Here is a 21804-nt window from a genome sequence, read left to right on the forward strand (position 1 = left end):
ATTTTCATAGATTTTACCCGAAATTAACTCTGTCACTTATGATTGCAAGTTGTTGTGAGTCAGTGACTCCTTTAGTGTTAAAATATGGTGCTGTATTTCTAGAATAGTGTGTTTATAATATCATTTTATGTAGATATCCACATTTATTTAATATTTTTCTTCTGCAGTTTTTATTGAAAATGCAATATTTGATATCTCAAAAGCCTGATGTGATAGACAAAAACTGATGCCAGATTTGGAATCAGCACCCCAGAATTACCTTAACACCTTTGGAATACCTTATGCCAGAAAAAGTGTGTTGATCATTGTTATTTGACGTTCATAAAATGGCGCCTGTAACTTCGAGCATGTTCTCTCATCCTTCCTTCCGTAACTCCCCGAAACCACGTGTCTCTCCACTCCTCTTTGGCGATTTACCTATCCAGCTCTCGTTTCGGTTCATATTCGTCAATGTCAAATGTTTTTTGCATCCACGAATCATAACGACGCATTCGCTATGGTTGAAAACGCCACTTTTCAAGGCAGAATTGCTTGGTTGCTTTTCACATCAAACTCGCGGACAGCAACAAGCGGCACGATGTGAAAGTCGAGCACGTTGTGGCATTGAGCAGGGCTCCGAGGATGACGTAGGGACGCGTGGCTTAGCGGAAGAGCAAGCGGCTTACAATCGCAAGGTTTCCGAGTTCGAATCCTGATTGGGGTGGTTAATTCAACAGCTTTTCTCCTCTGGAGATACTCCCCCGCCGCCCGCCATATGAATGTGGAATTTCCAGCACTGGTTTAAGGATGACTGCGATTAGAAGATGAGCACCCATGCCTCAATATTCATTTGAGCCGGGAATCACTTTGACGTTTTTTTAAATCCTTTATATTAAGTTCGCTTGCTTGCTTGCGTGCTTGCTTGCTTGCTTGCGTGCTTGCTTGCTTGCGTGCTTGCTTGCTTGCGTGCTTGCTTGCTTGCTTGCGTGCTTGCTTGCTTGCTTGCGTGCTTGTTTGCTTGCGTGCTTGCTTGCGTGCTTGCTTGCTTGCGTGCTTGCTTGCTTGCGTGCTTGCTTGCTTGCGTGCTTGCTTGCTTGCGTGCTTGCTTGCTTGCGTGCTTGCTTGCTTGCGTGCTTGCTTGCTTGCGTGCTTGCTTGCTTGCGTGCTTGCTTGCGTGCTTGCTTGCTTGCGTGCTTGCTTGCTTGCTTGCGTGCTTGCTTGCTTGCGTGCTTGCTTGCTTGCGTGCTTGCTTGCTTGCGTGCTTGCTTGCTTGCGTGCTTGCTTGCTTGCGTGCTTGCTTACGACCGTGCAAATCTTTCGGTCGTTTTTTAACCCACTTCCCGTGATCCAATCGAGCTGACATTTTCCACACAGACTCGTTGTGCGAGACAATTAATGTTAGTGAAAAAAAAATTCCCAAAATTTTACACTTTTTAGGCAAAAAAAAATATTTTACATATATTCAAATAGAACTCATTCACAGTATAAGAGCCCAGAGCGTAACCCCTCCACAGGCCGTGGCGGAGTAGCGCAGTTGGTAGCGCCCTCGCTTCCCATGCCAAAGGTCGCGGGATCGATCCCCGCGTCCTCCACAGGCGAATATATTTTTAAATCCTTTATATTAAGTTCGCTGCCACGCATATAAAGGATTTATAGTGAAAAACTTTGTTTTTACGGGTTATACTTATTTTAAATTTATACGAAGTTTGTAAGAGAAACGACGAGAGAAGGCAATTCCACAATGGAGCTGAAAGAGACGCGTTTTGACCTGCAGCAGGGTGAGCGGATGTGTGAATGGATGAGCGAGTGGGTGAGTAAGTGGCTGGGTGAGTGTGTGGGTGCGTTGTTGTGCTCGTTAACATCATTTGCCCCAAATCTATTAAGAATGTCTTTCCGACAGACCTGTTCTTCACCTGAGGACGGCTGCTTGCGTTGTGGCCGAAACGTCATGAGAATTGTATTTTATTATGTTTTATTTTATTATTTCCCTTCTACGTGACTTTACCGAAAGAACCAAGAAGATGAATCCCTGCAGTTACGAAAGCTTTAAATCGAAATCTATTAAAACTATACGGGGGATCTTTGTTTTTGTTGCGACGTGCGTGTGAGCGGTGGTGCAGCTGCGAACGCGCTGTGCTCCAAACCCAGCGACCAGAGTTCGATTCCCGCTCACGGCCAACACCAACAGTGACGATTATCTGAACCGGTCCTGGGCCTCCCCGAGGTCGACTCAGCCTCCAATGAGTACCTGATGCGGTATGTAAACATCGCCACTGGGGAGACAAATACGGTCGGACGTGGTGCTGGCCACCCACCCCTTCGTGTACCGTGAAGGCCTTCAAAAGATGCTCACAAACAGCACTTGCCCCAACAGTTTGTTGAGGCTATACGGGGGGGGGGGGGTCTTTGTCGTGACCTGCAGTGTGAGGTGGTGCTCGAACACAGTGTTCATGATGAGACGGAACAGTCGGTGTTTGGTACAAACCAAGTCCTCAACACGCATGGAGGAGGAATCGACGAGTGACGTTCATGGCGAGAGTAACCATCGTGGTTGCAGTGGTCGTAGTAGCAGCGACATAAAAGTGATAAGGGGTAAGGAAGCGACTTGAACCGTCGGTTGAGTGAGTCACGTGGGAGTGAATCAACGAGTGTATTTTAACGTATATATTAAAATATGTCCTGATAAAATACGCAAGCAGGCGTGTCTCTGTATGTATGCACGCATGCACATACGCACGCGCGCGCGTGCAGAGAGAGAGCCGCGAGGCACAGAGGAGGCGGCGTGCTGACGGGAGACTGCAAAGGTGTGGGAGTGGATCCTACCTCGCCACCCGCCCACCTCCCTTACCGTGTCAGAGTTTACTTAAAGGGTTGAGCCTCCCCGCTGTGAAGCAGTAAGTAGAGCAAGGGACAAGCGGCTGCACCGGTCAGCCGCCTTTATCGTTAACACGGACCCAATTTATACTGGGGCCCTAGTCGACCACCCCTCCCTGAACGTTCTAAAACGTCGAATAAAAAAATATATATAAAGTGTGTCGTAGGGGGGGGGGGAAGAGAAGAATAAGAAGAGAACCGGAGTTATAGCTGGACTTAAGAAATTTAACGAAAAAAATACATATTGCTGGCGAAAAGGATTTTTTTGCGTTGGGTTTTTTTTGTTGAAAGCTGTTCCAAAAGACGAGAGCGAGTGACTTGAATTTTTAAACTGCCGCGTGGGGGTCTCTGGGACTCCCCCAATCCGGCAGTGAAAATGTCCCGAAGCTTGGGTCCCACCGTGAAGCGGAGGGTAAGGTTGATGCTCACGTTCCTGGAGATCGCCTTCGTCATCACTGCAGGCATGGTGTCCGAGATTCAAGGTAAGCGCGATCCACACTCCCACGTTGCGCGCGATTCATTCCACTCACTAGCGGCTGGCTGCCTCCTTGTGACTCTTATATCGCTACTGCTGCCATGGGTACTGCTCGTGAACTTCGCTCGTCGATTCCACCAGCCACGCTCAGAGACTTGCTCTCTACCAGATAATAACTTGAGCCTCATCCACGCAAAATTCAACCACTACCACCACTCTGCAGTTCGCAACATACTCACCCAGCTACTCAAGCACTCACTCACCTCGCCCAGCCACTCATCCACTCACTCAAAACGCTTCTCTTTTCGTTCCTTTCCCTCCCATCGTCGTCTCTTTCCCTGAGCCCTGATCAACATAGCAATGCTCAATCAAGAAACATGTTACGCCCTCTTATCTATTACAATTGTGAAAATGGCGTCTGTTACTGACCGCTTAGCGTTGTAGGGCTTTTTGCTGAGCAACTGTATTTGTATACACATATAATACTCATCATTATCAGCCGTATTTAAATTCACTGCTGGATAAAGCTGACAGTCTTAATTGTGTTCAGGGCGCACCTAAGGTAATGATTGCGAGGCTTAATTTCTCTCTCTCTCTCTCGATATTTCCGGGATAGCCTCCACAGGCTGGCTTATAGTCGGGATTATCAGCATAAGGCACTACCACTAGGAGTAGCAGGGCACACCTATATCATTGTACCAGATGTCCCTGTCATGCTGAGAACTAAATAAGTGACGAGGGGCGAGGTGGACGTAGCTGCGTGCCACCAGAGGTGGGACAAAGTCATTGTTATGCAAGTCCAAGTCGAGTCGCAAGTCATCAAATTCATGACTCGAGTCTGACTCGAGTCCAAGTCACATGACTCGAGTCCACATCTCATAGGTGGGACAAAGTCATTGTTATGCAAGTCCAAGTCGAGTCGCAAGTCATCAAATTCATGACTCGAGTCTGACTCGAGTCCAAGTCACATGACTCGAGTCCACACCTCTGCGTGCCACTGATACGCCGGGCAGCGTTCTGGGCCGTTCTGGCTAAAATTCAGCACCGGACATTTGCCGTGCGGCAGGCTGGAACGTAATTTCCATTCCGCAATCCACCTTCTACCAAGATTCGACTTGCCGTAGTCGTAATCGATCCACTGTTGGCCGAAGGCCACCCTAAAGCCCTGGGCCATCTCTCACAATCACTCCTGCGATGTAGCGATCCAACCAGGCAAACATGTGCACATGCCCGCGTTGATTTCGTCACTCCATCTCCTCCTCGGCGGTGGTGGTTCCCAGTGAGAGCGTGCCATTCCTAGGCGGTCACTCCATCATTACGCTTTTGTCGTGAAAACTCGGCAGAGTGCACGTGAATCTGGAGCAACAGGTGATGCTTTTTCGAGTGGGTCTTATATATAACCGCCGTGAGGATCTGTATATTGGCACGTACAGCCGGTTTGCCACTCCACTGCTGAACCAGGGCCTGCGCATGGTGAGTTAGTCGGTCGTGAAGGGGGTTGTTTGACCATACTTCGCCACGCTGCTCTAGTGCGGTAGATCTGACACTCGATGTTACTCCTGGCCGAGAATCGAACTCGGGTGGCGGGGTTCGCAGTGCAGTGTGGATACAGAAACAAAATGGAACCTGGTGTTTAAATGGAGGCCTCGCTTGAGAAAGGGCTGCCTAGTTTCAGACACGTGCTCTTCTCTCGTCGATAAGTAACATTGTGATGCTATACCAGCACGACTATTACGGGTGACCGACTCGTTCAAACATATTTCTGCCCACTGGTGTCTGCACAACGTCGTGAGATGTAATGACTCATACGCATTCTATTTGGGTTACGTTTATGGGATGGGTGGAATCACAAAGAGACCCAGAGACTCACATAGAGACCTATACGCCCACGCAGAGATCCACAGTCACATTAGAGAACCAGAGACTCATTTCGAGACCCGGACTCACAAAGAAACACATACGCCCACACGGAGATCCACATTCACATTAGAGACCCAGAAACTCATTTCGAGACCCGGACTCACATAGAGACACATACGCCCACGCAGGGATCCACAGTCACATTAGAGACCCAGAAACTCACATAGAACCTATACGCCCACACAGAGACCCATAGTCACATTAGAGACCCAGAAACTAATTTCGAGACCCGGACTCACATAGAGACACATACGCCCACATAGAGACCCATGGACTCACATTCTCACAGATACCCATCGACCTACTTAGAGACGTATAACCCCACAGGCTTACGTAGCGACTCGTAGACTCCAATAAAGACTCAAACCACTCACACAGATTCCCATGTACTCACATGTTGGGGACAAGAGCTTTTTGTTCACAACTATTAAGGGCAGAAGGACGCGCGAGTGTGGTGCAGTCAGCGGCACCACGCCCGGTCGCCTTTGTATCTACGGTCCTGATGTGTTTTTTTAATTACACATCGCACCAGGTACTCATTTAAGGCCGAGTCAACCTAGGGGAGGTTCGGCATCTGTTAATATACATATCACTAGACACGTGTTCTTATCTCGGATGGCGTAAGAACAAAACCAAGCAGGAGGCTACGATTGTACATTTAGCGTTTGCGAGTAATTCCATGGTAGGTTCCCAAGTGGTGGCGGAGTGCAGTCCTCTTGTTCCACCAGAACACGCGTAGTCGTATCGGGGGCTACCTGAGTGAAGGAGCCCGCTTGGTTCCACCAGGGTAGGCGCGTTGCATTGCGGGGGCAGTCGTCAGTAATTACTGATTATAATCAGTCATCATCAGCCTGATGGTTGGCACCTTACCGCATTGGCAGTTTAGTGAATCACTGATGTGAGCCGTGCGCAAATGTCCACTCCCCATGGACACACACAAATATCCCCCCTTCCCCACCCCCGTATAGCCTTAACATATTGTTGGGACAAGCGCTGTTATCGAACACCTAGGAAGGACCGACACGGTACACGAGCGGGCGGGTGGGTGGCCAACACCACGCACGGCCGTCTTTATCTCCCCCAGCACGTGTGTTTTCACACACCGCACCAGCTACTAATTTCTGGCCGAGCCGACCTAGATCGAGGGCCAGGACCGATTCAAATAGTCGCCACTGTTATTATTGATCGTGAGCGTGACTCGATCCCGTGGCCAACGAGTTCGTAGCGCGCGGTGCCGCTCCCCGCACGCACGCTCGCTCGCTCGCTCACCCACGCACATACCAGGACAGTAGAAACCAACTGTTACGGACTTTCCTTAAAAGGGTCCCGTTAAGTGTAGCATTGTGCAATTGTGTGCGATGTCGACCACACCACTCCTTCGTGCGCCGTGCCCTCCTAAATAGGTGCTCGCCAACAGCGCGTCACGCCAGCGCTCTGTTAAAGGTTGCGCGGAGAATGTTTGTCTTCATGTTTGTGTGTGTATTGGGAGCGGTGGCGCAATGGTTAACACGTTGCGCCTACGCACCATGTACAGGCACTGCATGTCGACGAGTATGTTGAAACGTGCCCGCAACAATAGTGCAACAAGAGTACATGTCATGCTCGCACATGGACCATATCGCTCTCCACTACAGTCTGCGCTCCTCCGACATGTTTATTTTTTTCTGTTTATGCGTGTGATGGTGGAAATAAGCTAGGGAGCTAAATGCCAAATGTGGGGTTCTGCTGGCCACGATGAGAGGGCTTCGGGAGAGGGAGTTATTGCAGCCTTTCCCACTCATCCAATCAAGGATCACTTGCCACAGTGCGTTTACCACGTGCCCCATTCGGTTTGAGTTGCATGGTCACAATCGTCGTGCCGACGTCCCGATGCGGGGTGATGGTTACACCGCCGGTGTCTTCGAGGGGGAGGAACGTGAAAAGCCAGGAGGTGCGCGATGTTTGGGTCTTGCATGGAGGTCTCCATGGCAAAAACTGCACGAGCTCTCCAGAAACCCTCTCGTCCTGGCGAGCGCAAGGGCAGAATAGACCGTGTATCTGTTCTACGTGCCCGAGGTTCAAACTTGCTCGGTCAGTGGGTCGCTATTCTAAGCGCAATTCGCTTACGAGTTTGGGATCACAAGGGGGTCGGAATAGGGGGCAGATAGGACCCCCCCCCCCTAATCATTGGACGGAGGGTACAAGTAATATTCTGGGTCCTCCTAAATTAATATCATTCATGGAGGCCCCCCCCCTCTACCCCTGGCTAATTACTCAGGCCCCTCAACTTCTAAATATATCCCAACTTTGTAACATTCGTTGACTGATCATTTCAATTATTCCGCTCCAAGTGCTAATGTGTGATAACAGTTGTCGACATATTACGTGGTGGGTCGTAAGAGGGCGGTGTAGCAAAGATACATGGTTGTACTGTCCTCCTATGCTCCCACGGCCATTCTCCTACGACAACCAAGCTCCAATCAGCGTGGTGGTTACGTAGTGACGTGATGACCCCCCCCACCCACCAACAACCCGCATGGCGCGGGGGAGGCCTTCATCCAGCAGTGGATTGACCCATGCGTGTGTACACATACTGTGCACAGCTCACTGCATGTGCTATGAAGGGCCACTGCCCGTAACGTCGCCTATGACATATATCATTTAAAAACCACGCGGTCTAATGAGCTGAGACTTCATTCTCCCCTCCCGTATTCCGACAATGATTCCGATGTTGGATATACCGTGACGACGCTTTGTGAGCTTTATATGCTCGTTAGCTCGTCTGTAACTACCGTTAATCTCTACTCGTTAATCTCATTTATATAGGACTGAGGAATGAGTGGCCACGACAGAGGGCTAGTATGGGAAGGGGCGGGAAGGAGTGGATGGGCGAGGGAAGAGGAAGATAATGTTCAATATTTAAAACCCTACTTCCAGAATTAAAATTTTGGAGACGGTGCGTGGTGCAATGGTTCTCGCGACGAACTTGAAATATTTTGGGGGGTCGACGGTTCGACTCGATTTCCCGGCGCGGCAATTAAAAAAAAATGTTGAAAGTTTTTTTTTAATGTCACCCCTCCGCATTTGTACAAATTAATACATCACCACAGTCAGCCAATCGGCAGGACGCATGGTGGGGTAAAGTGTGGGTAGTACAACCTCTTCCAAGACGTCTGGCATGGCGTGGAAGATCAGGCCATCATAACCTCGTCTCGAGGAGGAAGCCAACCTCTCTAGAGCTCCTTCCAGTGGAGGCCCTTCCGCCAGCAGTGGCGTGAGCAGGCAACTGCCGCGCTGCACCTTTGCCTCGCTTTCACGGAATAATAATAAACATGTAATGATGGATTCTAGATTTGAAGCTTTCGTGACTGCAAGGATTCATACTCTTAGGTTTTTTCGGTAAAGTCACGTAAGTAAAATTTTTTTTTTAAAGTTAATAAAAGTAATAATGGACATAAAATAATAATTTTATTTAAAATTAAAAGTTAATAAAAGTAGTAATGAAAATAAAATAATTATTTAATTTCCATGATTACTTTTATTAACTTTTAATTTTATTTTTTACCTACGTGACTTTACCGAAAAAACCTAAGAGTATGTAATGATGGATATGCTCATGACCCACGAGTCTGGAACACTGAGCCGGCACCGTTGAAAACCTGGGTTCGAATCCGGGTTTGGGCCGCCTTTAAATGAAGTGGGGCCCACCTTTAAATTAAGTGGGGTTCTGAAGAGCATGGGGAGGATCCGCACAATGACTGCAACAACAACACAACCCCAATGAAAACAAATGTGGGTGTGTATTTAATTTGGCTATTTTCCAGCTCTGAGAATCAATCTATATATATTCGGTTGTTACGCAACGAACATTTCCGTGGGAAATTGCGCCCTCTAGTGCGCAGATGAATATTATTTTTCAAAAAGGTCGCATAAAAATTTTCTCAGAATCAGAACGTTTATTTATCCTGGAGGAAGATTAATTATATGATGAACTGTGAAGCTATTTTTCACAAATGTACAGTCAGGGCATAGCTCTATCTTATCTGCTTCCACAGGCCGCGTTTTTATTTATAACACACTGTAGCAAAACAATTCTTTTTTTGTTCCTGGGTAGTGTTATTTCCTAATTGCTTATGCCTCAAAAGTACAAAAAATGGCTATTATTGCTCACAAACTTTGCTTTTGTGATCAGGACAGTGATATTTTGAAGTTTATCCAATTTTCAATGCGAAAACGTGTGCATTTGTGTCTTTCATTCACGTAAAGTTGTGGTCACAAAAGCAAAGTTTTTGGTGAATAGCCATTTTCTAAACTTTTTAGGCATAAGCAATAAAAAAAATATATAACACTTAGTCCCCAGGAACAAAAACTGTGTTAGATAGTGTTATTCATCGGATGACAATGTCGAGAGTATAACTGATGTCAAATTGAAAGAATATTATAAAATAGCCACTATAATTATTCACCGGCAAAAGTCATTGACAGTTACGTGAAAATGGGTGGCAAATATCTTGTAAATGATATATGTAGATATTACTCATCATCTAATTGCCTGCCGCCGGCACAATGGTAAAATGTCACGGGGAAATGCAAGACGAAAAAAAGTACTTAAGTGGTTATAATCCGGTGACGTTTTAGCCCATTACGCGTAACCTTGAAAGCGTGGCATTTGGCAAAGCGCTTCGAGCGCATGGCGAGTTTTATGCGTCACGTGGTGCTCGGTCCAGGGCGCAGCGTGCTAACCTGCGTTCCTACTAAGGCCCCCTTTATATACAGGCTATACATAAACGTACGCCGAGCGAAAGGGTCAATTTTAAATTGACTTCAAACTTTCGTGACTGCAGAAATTCATATTCTTGGTTCTTTCGGTAAAGTCACGCCTCATGAAGACCGCTTGTGTTGCGATCGAAACGTCGTGGGTTTTTTGCTTTTATTATTTTCAATTAATTTTTAATGTAAGTTATTTTCTATCTACGTGACTTTACCGAAAGAACCAAGAATAGGTACATTTTAACTTTTAAAATCAGCAAATTAAGGCATGTTATGTAACATTTATTTATAGAACGTATTCTTTTTTTCTTAAGGCGACGCACACAAGTGTTGTAAACACGGAACGCGTTGTTTATTGTTGTTTGTCCACCACTGCCAACGCAGCAGCAGCAGCTTGCAGCGGTCGACAACGTAACGTGTGGCTGAAGCAGAGAGCGTACGCGGTGCTTATAGACATTGGGGACAGTTGACACACACAGAGACGGTTGCTGTGGTCACTCGGGAGGGGAGTGATTGTTGTCGAACACTTACATGGTTTCATCAGGACTTGTACACTGCCAGATACCTACCGAAACTACGAACCGTACTAAGTAAATGAGTGTGGTCTCGCACTCCTTGAAATGGAGGAGCGACAGCGACACGACGCGTACTCTCTATGGCAGTGGCATCGAGCTCAGATAACTTCATAGCTGCTGCTGCTGCCACCATCGTGCAGCAGAATAGAGGAGGAAGATACCGAGAGAGAGCAAGGCCGTCATTATATATACATGGGGGGGGGGGGGGGGGACGACGACACACATCCCCATGAATATTCAAATATGCTCAAAATGTCCCCCCCCCCCAATATATTGCTATAAAATAGATTTCTGTTTATATGATTGTGGTTATGGTTGTACTTTATTAATCCCTAATCTCCGCCATTACATACAATGACACAAGAAAAGGTATAAAAAGAACAAACAGAGCAATGTAATCCAATACACAATTAGACATTGTAAAAAAAAATTAAGTCCATCCTATGTGTTACTAAATTTTTTTCATATTTTAGGCAGGAAATGGCCGTAGCCATGGAGCCAACATTGGGGGGGACCAAATCTTCCAGGGGGTCTGGGGGTCCCGCTGCCAGAAAAAAAATCTAAATTTGAAAACTCATTTCCTGCCTAAAATAGACAAAAATTCACTAACACATGGGATGGACTTTTTACTTTTTTTTCTACAATAATGTCTAATAGTGTATTGTATTACATTGCTCTGTTTTTCTCTTTTTTACCTTTTCTTGTTTCATTGTATGTAATGGCAGAGATTCGGGATTAAATAAAGTACAACCATAACCACAATCATATAAAAATAAATATATTTTCTTGCAATATATTGGGGGGGACATTTTGAGCATATTTGAATATTGGGGGGGGGGGATGTGTCCCCCCAATATATAGTATAATTACGGCCTTGATGCGTACTGTATTGTAAAACTCCCTGAAGTAGCTACTGCCACGCAGTGTCAATCACGAAAGGTTGTTTGACCATACTTCACTGCGCTGGTCGGTGCGAATTTTGCTGAGAACCAAGCTCGGCATAGAGCGCTGACCACGCACCCCTAGACAGTTATATTGAATGGTGTACAACACCGAACTGAGTGTTGTAGATACCCTCTTAACGTCGATAATTGGATTCCACGAAACCGGTCGTGAAGTGATTTGCTCGTTAAGAGAGTATAAGAGATACATGTTAAAGGCTTACATTTGTTCTGATGACGTCGAAAGTTACAATTTCTCACCCCAAAAAAACGTGCTCTATAATATTTAAACAAAGGATGTTAATACATAAACACTAACAGCATTAATTCTAGATTTGAAGCTTTCGTGACTGCAAGGAATCATATTTTTAGGTTTTTTCGGTAAAGTCACGTAGGTAAAACATCAAAATTAATGAAAATAAAATAAAATAAAACAAGTCTCCGTCATCATGACGGAGACTTGTGTTGCCTCCGAAACGTCGTGATTTTTGTGTTGCCTCCGAAACGTCGTGATTTTTGTTTTATTTTATTTTCATTAATTTTGATGTTTTACCTACGTGACTTTACCGAAAAAACCTAAAAAAAAAAACAAAAAAACACTAACAGCATTATAAACACTTAACATTAAAATAAACATGAATAATCAATGCATTAATGGTAGGTAAGCAAACACATTGGGCTCTATGGAGGCACTACACTACTATACACTAGGGCTGAACGATTAATCGATCTCAAATCGAAATCTCAATTTGAAACAAAGCGATTAGCAAATCGCAAAGGATGATATTTTTTCCGATTTGAAAAGTCCTCTTAATTTCTTATTGGAATTGTTTTATTTATTATTATAACTTAATTTATTGAACTTAATTGTTCTATGTTTGATTGTTCTATTTCAATAAAACATTTTAATTAATACATGATGGAAGCAATTCATATATTTTAAGTCGCTCATCCTTGCATTAGAATATATAGAGCAGTTCATATTTTTATGGTATCGTGTGGTAATGCTCCATCACATGTTTTAAATCTATTACACAGTGAATATTGAACTGAAGCTTGACTGTAATATTTTTAATCGCAAATCAAATCGCAATTTCAGAAAAATCGCCATTAAATAGTTTCCCAAAATCGTTCAGCCCTACTATACACTACACTATACACTACACATTGGGCTCTATGTAGGACCGTCGTTAAGCGATTAGTCGTTAACACAGGGGTGGTCGTTAAGAAGGTTTTAGTTTACACTACTATACACCACCGTCACGGGGCGACTGGGAGAATGAGAAGGGGATATTGCTACTTCCCAGAACTTCACTCCCTGCCCCGCTAAGTATTGTAATTCTTTCTTTTTGCGAGCCAGGGCATTCCCCTCCCCCCCCCCCCATAAACGGGGGACTGTGTGGTGTGGGTGGGTTGCCACACAATTAATGGAGGTCTCAGATACGTCGTGATGAGGCATGTGTATTAAAATCAGCCGGACACATGGAGGCTTTGAAATAAACATGGGGTTATCTATACAATTTATCCTTACAAGTTCCAGGACATATTCCCACGCTGCAAAAACCACACGAACCCGTCACACACACACACACTCTGCTGCAATTGTGCGACTCTTCCTGGCAACACCATGTATCACCATGCAGCCATCAACGCGAGTCTGACAGTAGCCACCACTGTGCATACTGAACACACCAGTAGATCCCAGCAGAGGCGTAGCTAAGGGGGGGCAGGGGGGTACATATGTCCCCGGGCGCCAAAGTAAAGGGGCGCCAAAATGAGGCTTACGACGTTACATTATAACTTATTGCGGCGGGCGCGGCAGCCTGAAACTACTGCACAAATCTACACCTCAACCTAAAAGTTTATATATCTCGCCACACACAGCCTACATGTCATGTAATTATATTTTGGTATGTGATTAAACGGAGGGGGCGCCAATTTAATAGTTCGTCCCCGGGCGCAAAATATCCTAGCTACGCCACTGGATCCCAGTCCACACGCATTCTCCACATGAGGACACCCTGGTAGCGGCAGCAGCAGAGGCCAACTTCCCCCCTCTCCCCGAGTCACAGGGGGTACAGCCAACAGTGGGCACTGTGCACTGGCCCTGCTACCTTACCAGTCGTGCTTCTCTCCACTTGCTCGTCCAGCTTGACACGTTCCAGCCTCACTCCTGCTCAGGCCCACCCTGGGTGCCGAGACACAAATAAAGGCCGTCTAACCTTTGACAATACTTTCCGAACAACCCGAAAATCCACATTAATGACAATATCGAATTCTACTTACGGCTCAGGAAGTCTCCCTTGCCCAGAGTCCCGTCTGCTGCTCCAGGCTTGAAGCCCTCCTTCCTCCAGTGCTGTACGGGGTGCTGAAGGAATGGCTCCTGCCTGCTTCGATCTGAGCACTTTCTTTTATACTACCCCAGGGGGACTCAACCCCCATCAACCTCACCTCGACAGGGTCCAAAACTACTGGTCATACTGCCTATTTCGCTTAGGGGCCGTCCTTAAATGACGTCACACACCTAGGGGGGGGGGGGGTCAGACATTTTTGACTATATGTGACGAGGGGGGGGGGGGGTGAGAAATGTGACGTCACATCAAAATGCGCAAATTTAAATAAATATTACTTAATTAAATATACTTTTTAATAAATGTTTTCTTCTACATCAGAGTGCAGCGCCACATTAAATACGCACTACAATGACAATAGTTTAAAGCGATTTGAAGCATGTTTTTGTTTTTTTTGGGGGGGGGGGGGGTCTGGCTTTTTGTGACGTCGTGTGACGAAGGGGGGGGGGGGAGGAAAAAATCGTCCAAAATCGCATGACGTCATTTATGGACGGCTCCTGAGCCAGTTTCAACCTTAATGTCATGGCTGGTACTGTATATTGTTCACCCTTCATATCCATTTGGCTATGGGAAACAGCCCATAAGGAGCCTTCATCACAACTACACTATACACTACACTATACGCTACACTTACACTACTATTATGCGCGTCACTATACACGACACATTTGGCTCTATGGAGGCCCGTCGTTAAGCAATTAGTCGTTAACAGGGGTGGTCGTTCATAGGGGTTCTACTGTATTATTACATTCGTTTGGAATGTAAATATAGATATGAACAACGTTAACATGTTCAAAACTAAATTTTAACAAATGTCCTCTTCTGAGACTGGAAGCAAAAACCGGTGTGGTTGAAAATTGATTACAGGAAACCCAAATTCAAAATATGAACAAAATGAGGTAAAATACACTGCTCTTAATTTGTCTTAATGAAACATTTCTTTAAAATAATTTAATTTCCTAAGAAAGAGGATGAAAGGTGTTGAACCGTGAAAATTATTTCCAAATTAAAAAACAATGCACATGTATGCAAAGTATAATAAAAACGAGTGCATGTATACTGTACTATGAACATGACACGTATTTTGTTTACAGGGCAAACAACAATTCTTTCAACAACATCACAGGTGACTACAACCACAAGTGTGGTAACAGGTACAACAACCAAACTAGCACCAACCACAAATGCAGCAACAACCACAACTGCTGCAACCATAGCACAAACCACAACAGCAGCAACAACTACAATATTACCAACAACAACTCCATTAGCAACAACCACAACTGCAGCACCAACCACAACTGCTGCAGGAGCAACCACAACTCCTGCACCAACCACAACTGCAGCAGTAACCACAACTGCAGTAGTAATCACAACTCCAGCACCAACCACAACTCCAGCAGCAACCACAACTCCAGCAGCAATCACAACTCCAGCACCAACCACAACTGCAGCAGTAATCACAACTCCAGCACCAACCACAACTCCAGCAGCAACCACAACTCCAGCAGCAATCACAACTCCAGCACCAACCACAACTCCAGCAGTAATCACAACTCCAGCTGCAACCACAACTCCAGCAGCAACCACAACTCCAGCAGCAACCACAACCCCAGCAGCAACCACAACCCCAGCACCAACCACAACTCAAGCACCAACCACAACCCCAGCAGCAACCACAACCCCAGCAGCAACCACAACTCCAGCTGCAACCACAACCCTGGCAGCAACCACAACTCCAACTGCAACCACAACTCCAGCAGCAACCACAACTCCAGCAGCAACCACAACTCCAGCAGCAACCACAACTCCAGCAGCAACCACAACTCCAGCACCAACCACAACTCCAGCAGCAACCACAACCCCAGCACCAACCACAACTCCAGGACCAGCCACAACTCCAGCTGCAACCACAACTCCAGCACCAACCACAACTCCAGCACCAACCACAACTCCAGCAGCAACCACAACTCCAGCACCAACCACAACTCCAGGACCAACTACAACTCCAGCTGCAACCACAACTGCAGCAGTAATCACAACTCCAGCACCAACCACAACCCCAGCAGCAACCACAACTCCAGCAGCAACCACAACTCCAGCACCAACCACAACTCCAGCACCAACCACAACTCCAGCACCAACCACAACTCCAGCAGCAACCACAACTCCAGCACCAACCACAACTCCAGCACCAACCACAACTCAAGCACCAACCACAACTCCAGCAGCAACCACAACTCCAGCACTAACCACAACTCCAGCAGCAACCACAACTCCAGCGGCAACCACAACTTCAGCAGCAACCACAACTCCAGCACCAACCACAACTCCAGCAGCAACCACAACTCCAGCAGCAACCACAACTCCAGCACCAACCACAACCCCAGCACCAACCACAACCCCAGCAGCAACCACCACTCCTGCACCAACCACAACCCAAGCAGCAACCTCAACTCCAGCAGCAACCACCACTCCTGCACCAACCACAACCCAAGCACCAACCACAACCCCAGCAGCAACCACAACTCCAGCAGCAACCACCACTCCTGCACCAACCACAACCCAAGCACCAACCACAACTCAAGCACCAACCACAACCCCAGCACCAACCACAACTCCAGCAGCAACCACAACCCCAGCAGCAACCACAACCCCAGCACCAACCACAACTCAAGCACCAACCACAACCCCAGCACCAACCACAACTCCAGCACCAACCACAACCCCAGCACCAACCACAACTCCAGCAGCAACCACAACCCCAGCAGCAACCACAACCCAAGAACCAACCACAACTCAAGCACCAACCACAACCCCAGCAGCAACCACAACCCCAGCACCAACCACAACTCCAGCACCAACCACAACTCCAGCAGCAACCACAACCCCAGCAGCAACCACAACCCCAGCACCAACGACAACTCAAGCACCAACCACAACTCAAGCACCAACCACAACCCCAGCAGCAACCACAACTCCAGCAGCAACCACCACTCCTGCACCAACCACAACCCCAGCACCAACCACAATTCAAGCACCAACCACAACCCCAGCACCAACCACAACTCCAGCAGCAACCACAACCCCAGCAGCAACCACAACTCAAGCACCAACCACAACCCCAGCAGCAACCACAACCCCAGCACCAACCACAACCCCAGCAGCAACCACAACTCCAGCTGCAACCACAACCCCAGCACCAACCACAACCCCAGCAGCAACCACAACTCCAGCACCAACCACAACTCAAGCACCAACCACAATTGCAGCAGCAACCACAACTCCAGCAGCAAGCACCACTCCTGCACCAACCACAACCCCAGCACCAACCACAACTCCAGCAGCAACCACAACCCCAGCAGCAACCACAACTCAAGCACCAACCACAACTCAAGCACCAACCACAACTCCAGCACCAACCACAACTCCAGCTGCAACCACAACTCCAGCTGCAACCACAACCCCAGCACCAACCACAACTCAAGCACCAACCACAACTCCAGCAGCAACCACAACTCCAGCACCAACCACAACTCCAGCAGCAACCACAACTCCAGCAGCAACCACAACTCCAGCAGCAACCACAACTCCAGCACTAACCACAACTCCAGTAGCAACCACAACTCCAGCAGCAACCACAACTCCAGCAGCAACCACAACTCCAGCACCAACCACAACTCCAGCAGCAACCACAACTCCTGCACCAACCACAACCCCAGCAGCAACCACAACACCAGCAGCAACCACCACTCCTGCACCAACCACAACCCCAGCACCAACCACAACTCAAGCACCAACCACAACCCCAGCACCAACCACAACTCCAGCAGCAACCACAACCCCAGCAGCAACCACAACCCCAGCACCAACCACAACTCAAGCACCAACCACAACTCAAGCACCAACCACAACTCCAGCAGCAACCACAACTCCAGCAGCAACCACAACTCAAGCACCAACCACAACTCAAGCACCAACCACAACTCCAGCACCAACCACAACTCCAGCTGCAACCACAACCCCAGCACCAACCACAACCCCAGCAGCAACCACAACTCCAGCACCAACCACAACTCAAGCACCAACCACAACCCCAGCAGCAACCACAACCCCAGCACCAACCACAACCCCAGCAGCAACCACAACTCCAGCAGCAACCACAACCCCAGCACCAACCACAACTCCAGCAGCAACCACAACTCCAGCAGCAACCACAACACCAGCACCAACCACAACTCCAGCAGCAACCACAACTCCTGCACCAACCACAACCCCAGCAGCAACCACAACTCCAGCAGCAACCACCACTCCTGCACCAACCACAACCCCAGCACCAACCACAACTCAAGCACCAACCACAACCCCAGCACCAACCACAACTCCAGCAGCAACCACAACCCCAGCAGCAACCACAACTCAAGCACCAACCACAACTCCAGCACCAACCACAACTCCAGCTGCAACCACAACCCCAGCAGCAACCACAACTCAAGCACCAACCACAACTCCAGCACCAACCACAACTCCAGCAGCAACCACAACCCCAGCAGCAACCACAACTCAAGCACCAACCACAACTCCAGCACCAACCACAACTCCAGCTGCAACCACAACCCCAGCAGCAACCACAACCCCAGCAGCAACCACAACTCCAGCACCAACCACAACTCAAGAACCAACCACAACCCCAGCAGCAACCACAACCCCAGCACCAACGACAACTCAAGCACCAACCACAACTCAAGCACCAACCACAACTCCAGCAGCAACCACAACTCCAGCAGCAACCACAACTCAAGCACCAACCACAACTCAAGCACCAACCACAACTCTAGCACCGACCACAACTCCAGCTGCAACCACAACCCCAGCATCAACCACAACCCCAGCAGCAACCACAACTCCAGCACCAACCACAACTCAAGCAGCAACCACAACCCCAGCAGCAACCACAACCCCAGCACCAACCACAACTCAAGCACCAACCACAACCCCAGCACCAACCACAACTCCAGCAGCAACCACAACCCCAGCAGCAACCACAACTCAAGCACCAACCACAACTCAAGCACCAACCACAACTCCATCACCAACCACAACTCCAGCTGCAACCACAACCCCAGCACCAACCACAACCCCAGCAGCAACCACAACTCCAGCACCAACCACAACTCAAGCACCAACCACAACCCCAGCAGCAACCACAACCCCAGCACCAACCACAACCCCAGCAGCAACCACAACTCCAGCAGCAACCACAACCCCAGCACCAACCACAACTCCAGCAGCAACCACAACTCCAGCTGCAACCACAACCCCAGCACCAACCACAACTCAAGCACCAACCACAACTCCAGCAGCAACCACAACTCCAGCAGCAACCACAACCCCAGCAGCAACCACAACTCAAGCACCAACCACAACTCAAGCACCAACCACAACTCCATCACCAACCACAACTCCAGCTGCAACCACAACCCCAGCACCAACCACAACCCCAGCAGCAACCACAACTCCAGCAGCAACCACAACTCAAGCATCAACCACAACCCCAGCAGCAACCACAACCCCAGCACCAACCACAACCCCAGCAGCAACCACAACTCCAGCAGCAACCACAACCCCAGCACCAACCACAACTCCAGCAGCAACCACAACTCCAGCACCAACCACAACTCAAGCACCAACCACAACCCCAGCAGCAACCACAACCCCAGCACCAACCACAACCCCAGCAGCAACCACAACTCCAGCTGCAACCACAACCCCAGCACCAACCACAACTCAAGCACCAACCACAACTCCAGCAGCAACCACAACTCCAGCACCAACCACAACTCCAGCAGCAACCACAACTCCAGCGGCAACCACAACTCCAGCAGCAACCACAACTCCAGCAGCAACCACAACTCCAGCACCAACCACAACTCCAGCAGCAACCACCACTCCTGCACCAACCACAACCCCAGCACCAACCACAACTCAAGCACCAACCACAACCCCAGCACCAACCACAACTCCAGCAGCAACCACAACCCCAGCAGCAACCACAACCCTAGCACCAACCACAACTCAAGCACCAACCACAACTCAAGCACCAACCACAACTCCAGCAGCAACCACAACTCCAGCAGCAACCACAACTCAAGCACCAACCACAACTCAAGCACCAACCACAACCCCAGCAGCAACCACAACCCCAGCACCAACCACAACTCAAGCACCAACCACAACCCCAGCACCAACCACAACTCCAGCAGCAACCACAACCCCAGCAGCAACCACAACTCAAGCACCAACCACAACTCAAGCACCAACCACAACTCCAGCACCAACCACAACTCCAGCTGCAACCACAACCCCAGCACCAACCACAACCCCAGCAGCAACCACAACTCCAGCACCAACCACAACTCAAGCACCAACCACAACCCCAGCAGCAACCACAACCCCAGCACCAACCACAACCCCAGCAGCAACCACAACTCCAGCAGCAACCACAACCCCAGCACCAACCACAACTCCAGCAGCAACCACAACTCCAGCTGCAACCACAACCCCAGCACCAACCACAACTCAAGCACCAACCACAACTCCAGTAGCAACCACAACTCCAGCACCAACCACAACTCCAGCAGCAACCACAACTCCAGCGGCAACCACAACTCCAGCAGCAACCACAACTCCAGCACTAACCACAACTCCAGTAGCAACCACAACTCCAGCAGCAACCACAACTCCAGCAGCAACCACAACTCCAGTACCAACCACAACTCCAGCAGCAACCACAACTCCTGCACCAACCACAACCCCAGCAGCAACCACAACCCCAGCACCAACCACAACTCAAGCACCAACCACAACTCAAGCACCAACCACAACTCCAGCAGCAACCACAACTCCAGCAGCAACCACAACTCAAGCACCAACCACAACTCAAGCACCAACCACAACTCCAGCACCAACCACAACTCCAGCTGCAACCACAACCCTAGCACCAACCACAACCCCAGCAGCAACCACAACTCCAGCACCAACCACAACTCAAGCACCAACCACAACCCCAGCAGCAACCACAACCCCAGCACCAACCACAACCCCAGCAGCAACCACAACTCCAGCAGCAACCACAACCCCAGCACCAACCACAACTCCAGCAGCAACCACAACTCCAGCAGCAACCACAACTCCAGCACCAACCACAACTCCAGCAGCAACCACAACTCCTGCACCAACCACAACCCCAGCACCAACCACAACTCCAGCTGCAACCACAACCCCAGCACCAACCACAACCCCAGCAGCAACCACAACTCCAGCACCAACCACAACTCAAGCACCAACCACAACCCCAGCACCAACCACAACCCCAGCAGCAACCACAACTCCAGCAGCAACCACAACCCCAGCACCAACCACAACTCCAGCAGCAACCACAACTCCAGCTGCAACCACAACCCCAGCACCAACCACAACTCAAGCACCAACCACAACTCCAGCAGCAACCACAACTCCAGCACCAACCACAACTCCAGCAGCAACTACAACTCCAGCGGCAACCACAACTCCAGCAGCAACCACAACTCCAGCACCAACCACAACTCCAGTAGCAACCACAACTCCAGCAGCAACCACAACTCCAGCACCAACCACAACTCCAGCAGCAACCACAACTCCTGCACCAACCACAACCCCAGCAGCAACCACAACTCCAGCAGCAACCACCACTCCTGCACCAACCACAACCCCAGCACCAACCACAACTCAAGCATCAACCACAACCCCAGCACCAACCACAACTCCAGCAGCAACCACAACCCCAGCAGCAACCACAACCCCAGCACCAACCACAACTCAAGCACCAACCACAACTCAAGCACCAACCACAACTCCAGCAGCAACCACAACTCCAGCAGCAACCACAACTCAAGCACCAA

The 21804-nt window shown here is 48.8% G+C and overlaps 1 protein-coding gene across 1 annotated transcript in view; it reads left to right on the forward strand.

The window, feature by feature from the left end:
* Positions 1-1720: 1720 nt before the first annotated feature.
* Positions 1721-21804, forward strand: part of LOC144736153 (uncharacterized) — a 114661-nt gene continuing 94577 nt past the window's right edge. Inside the window, exons 1-2 of the mRNA XM_078618739.1 lie at positions 1721-1757; positions 3225-3335. Of these exons, the coding sequence (XP_078474865.1) occupies positions 1721-1757; positions 3225-3335 (148 nt within the window). The remainder of the gene's footprint in view (positions 1758-3224; positions 3336-21804) is intronic.

This window comes from Lampetra planeri, chromosome 59, assembly GCF_965212315.1.
Source record: "Lampetra planeri chromosome 59, kcLamPlan1.2.h2, whole genome shotgun sequence".
NCBI lineage: Eukaryota > Metazoa > Chordata > Hyperoartia > Petromyzontiformes > Petromyzontidae > Lampetra > Lampetra planeri.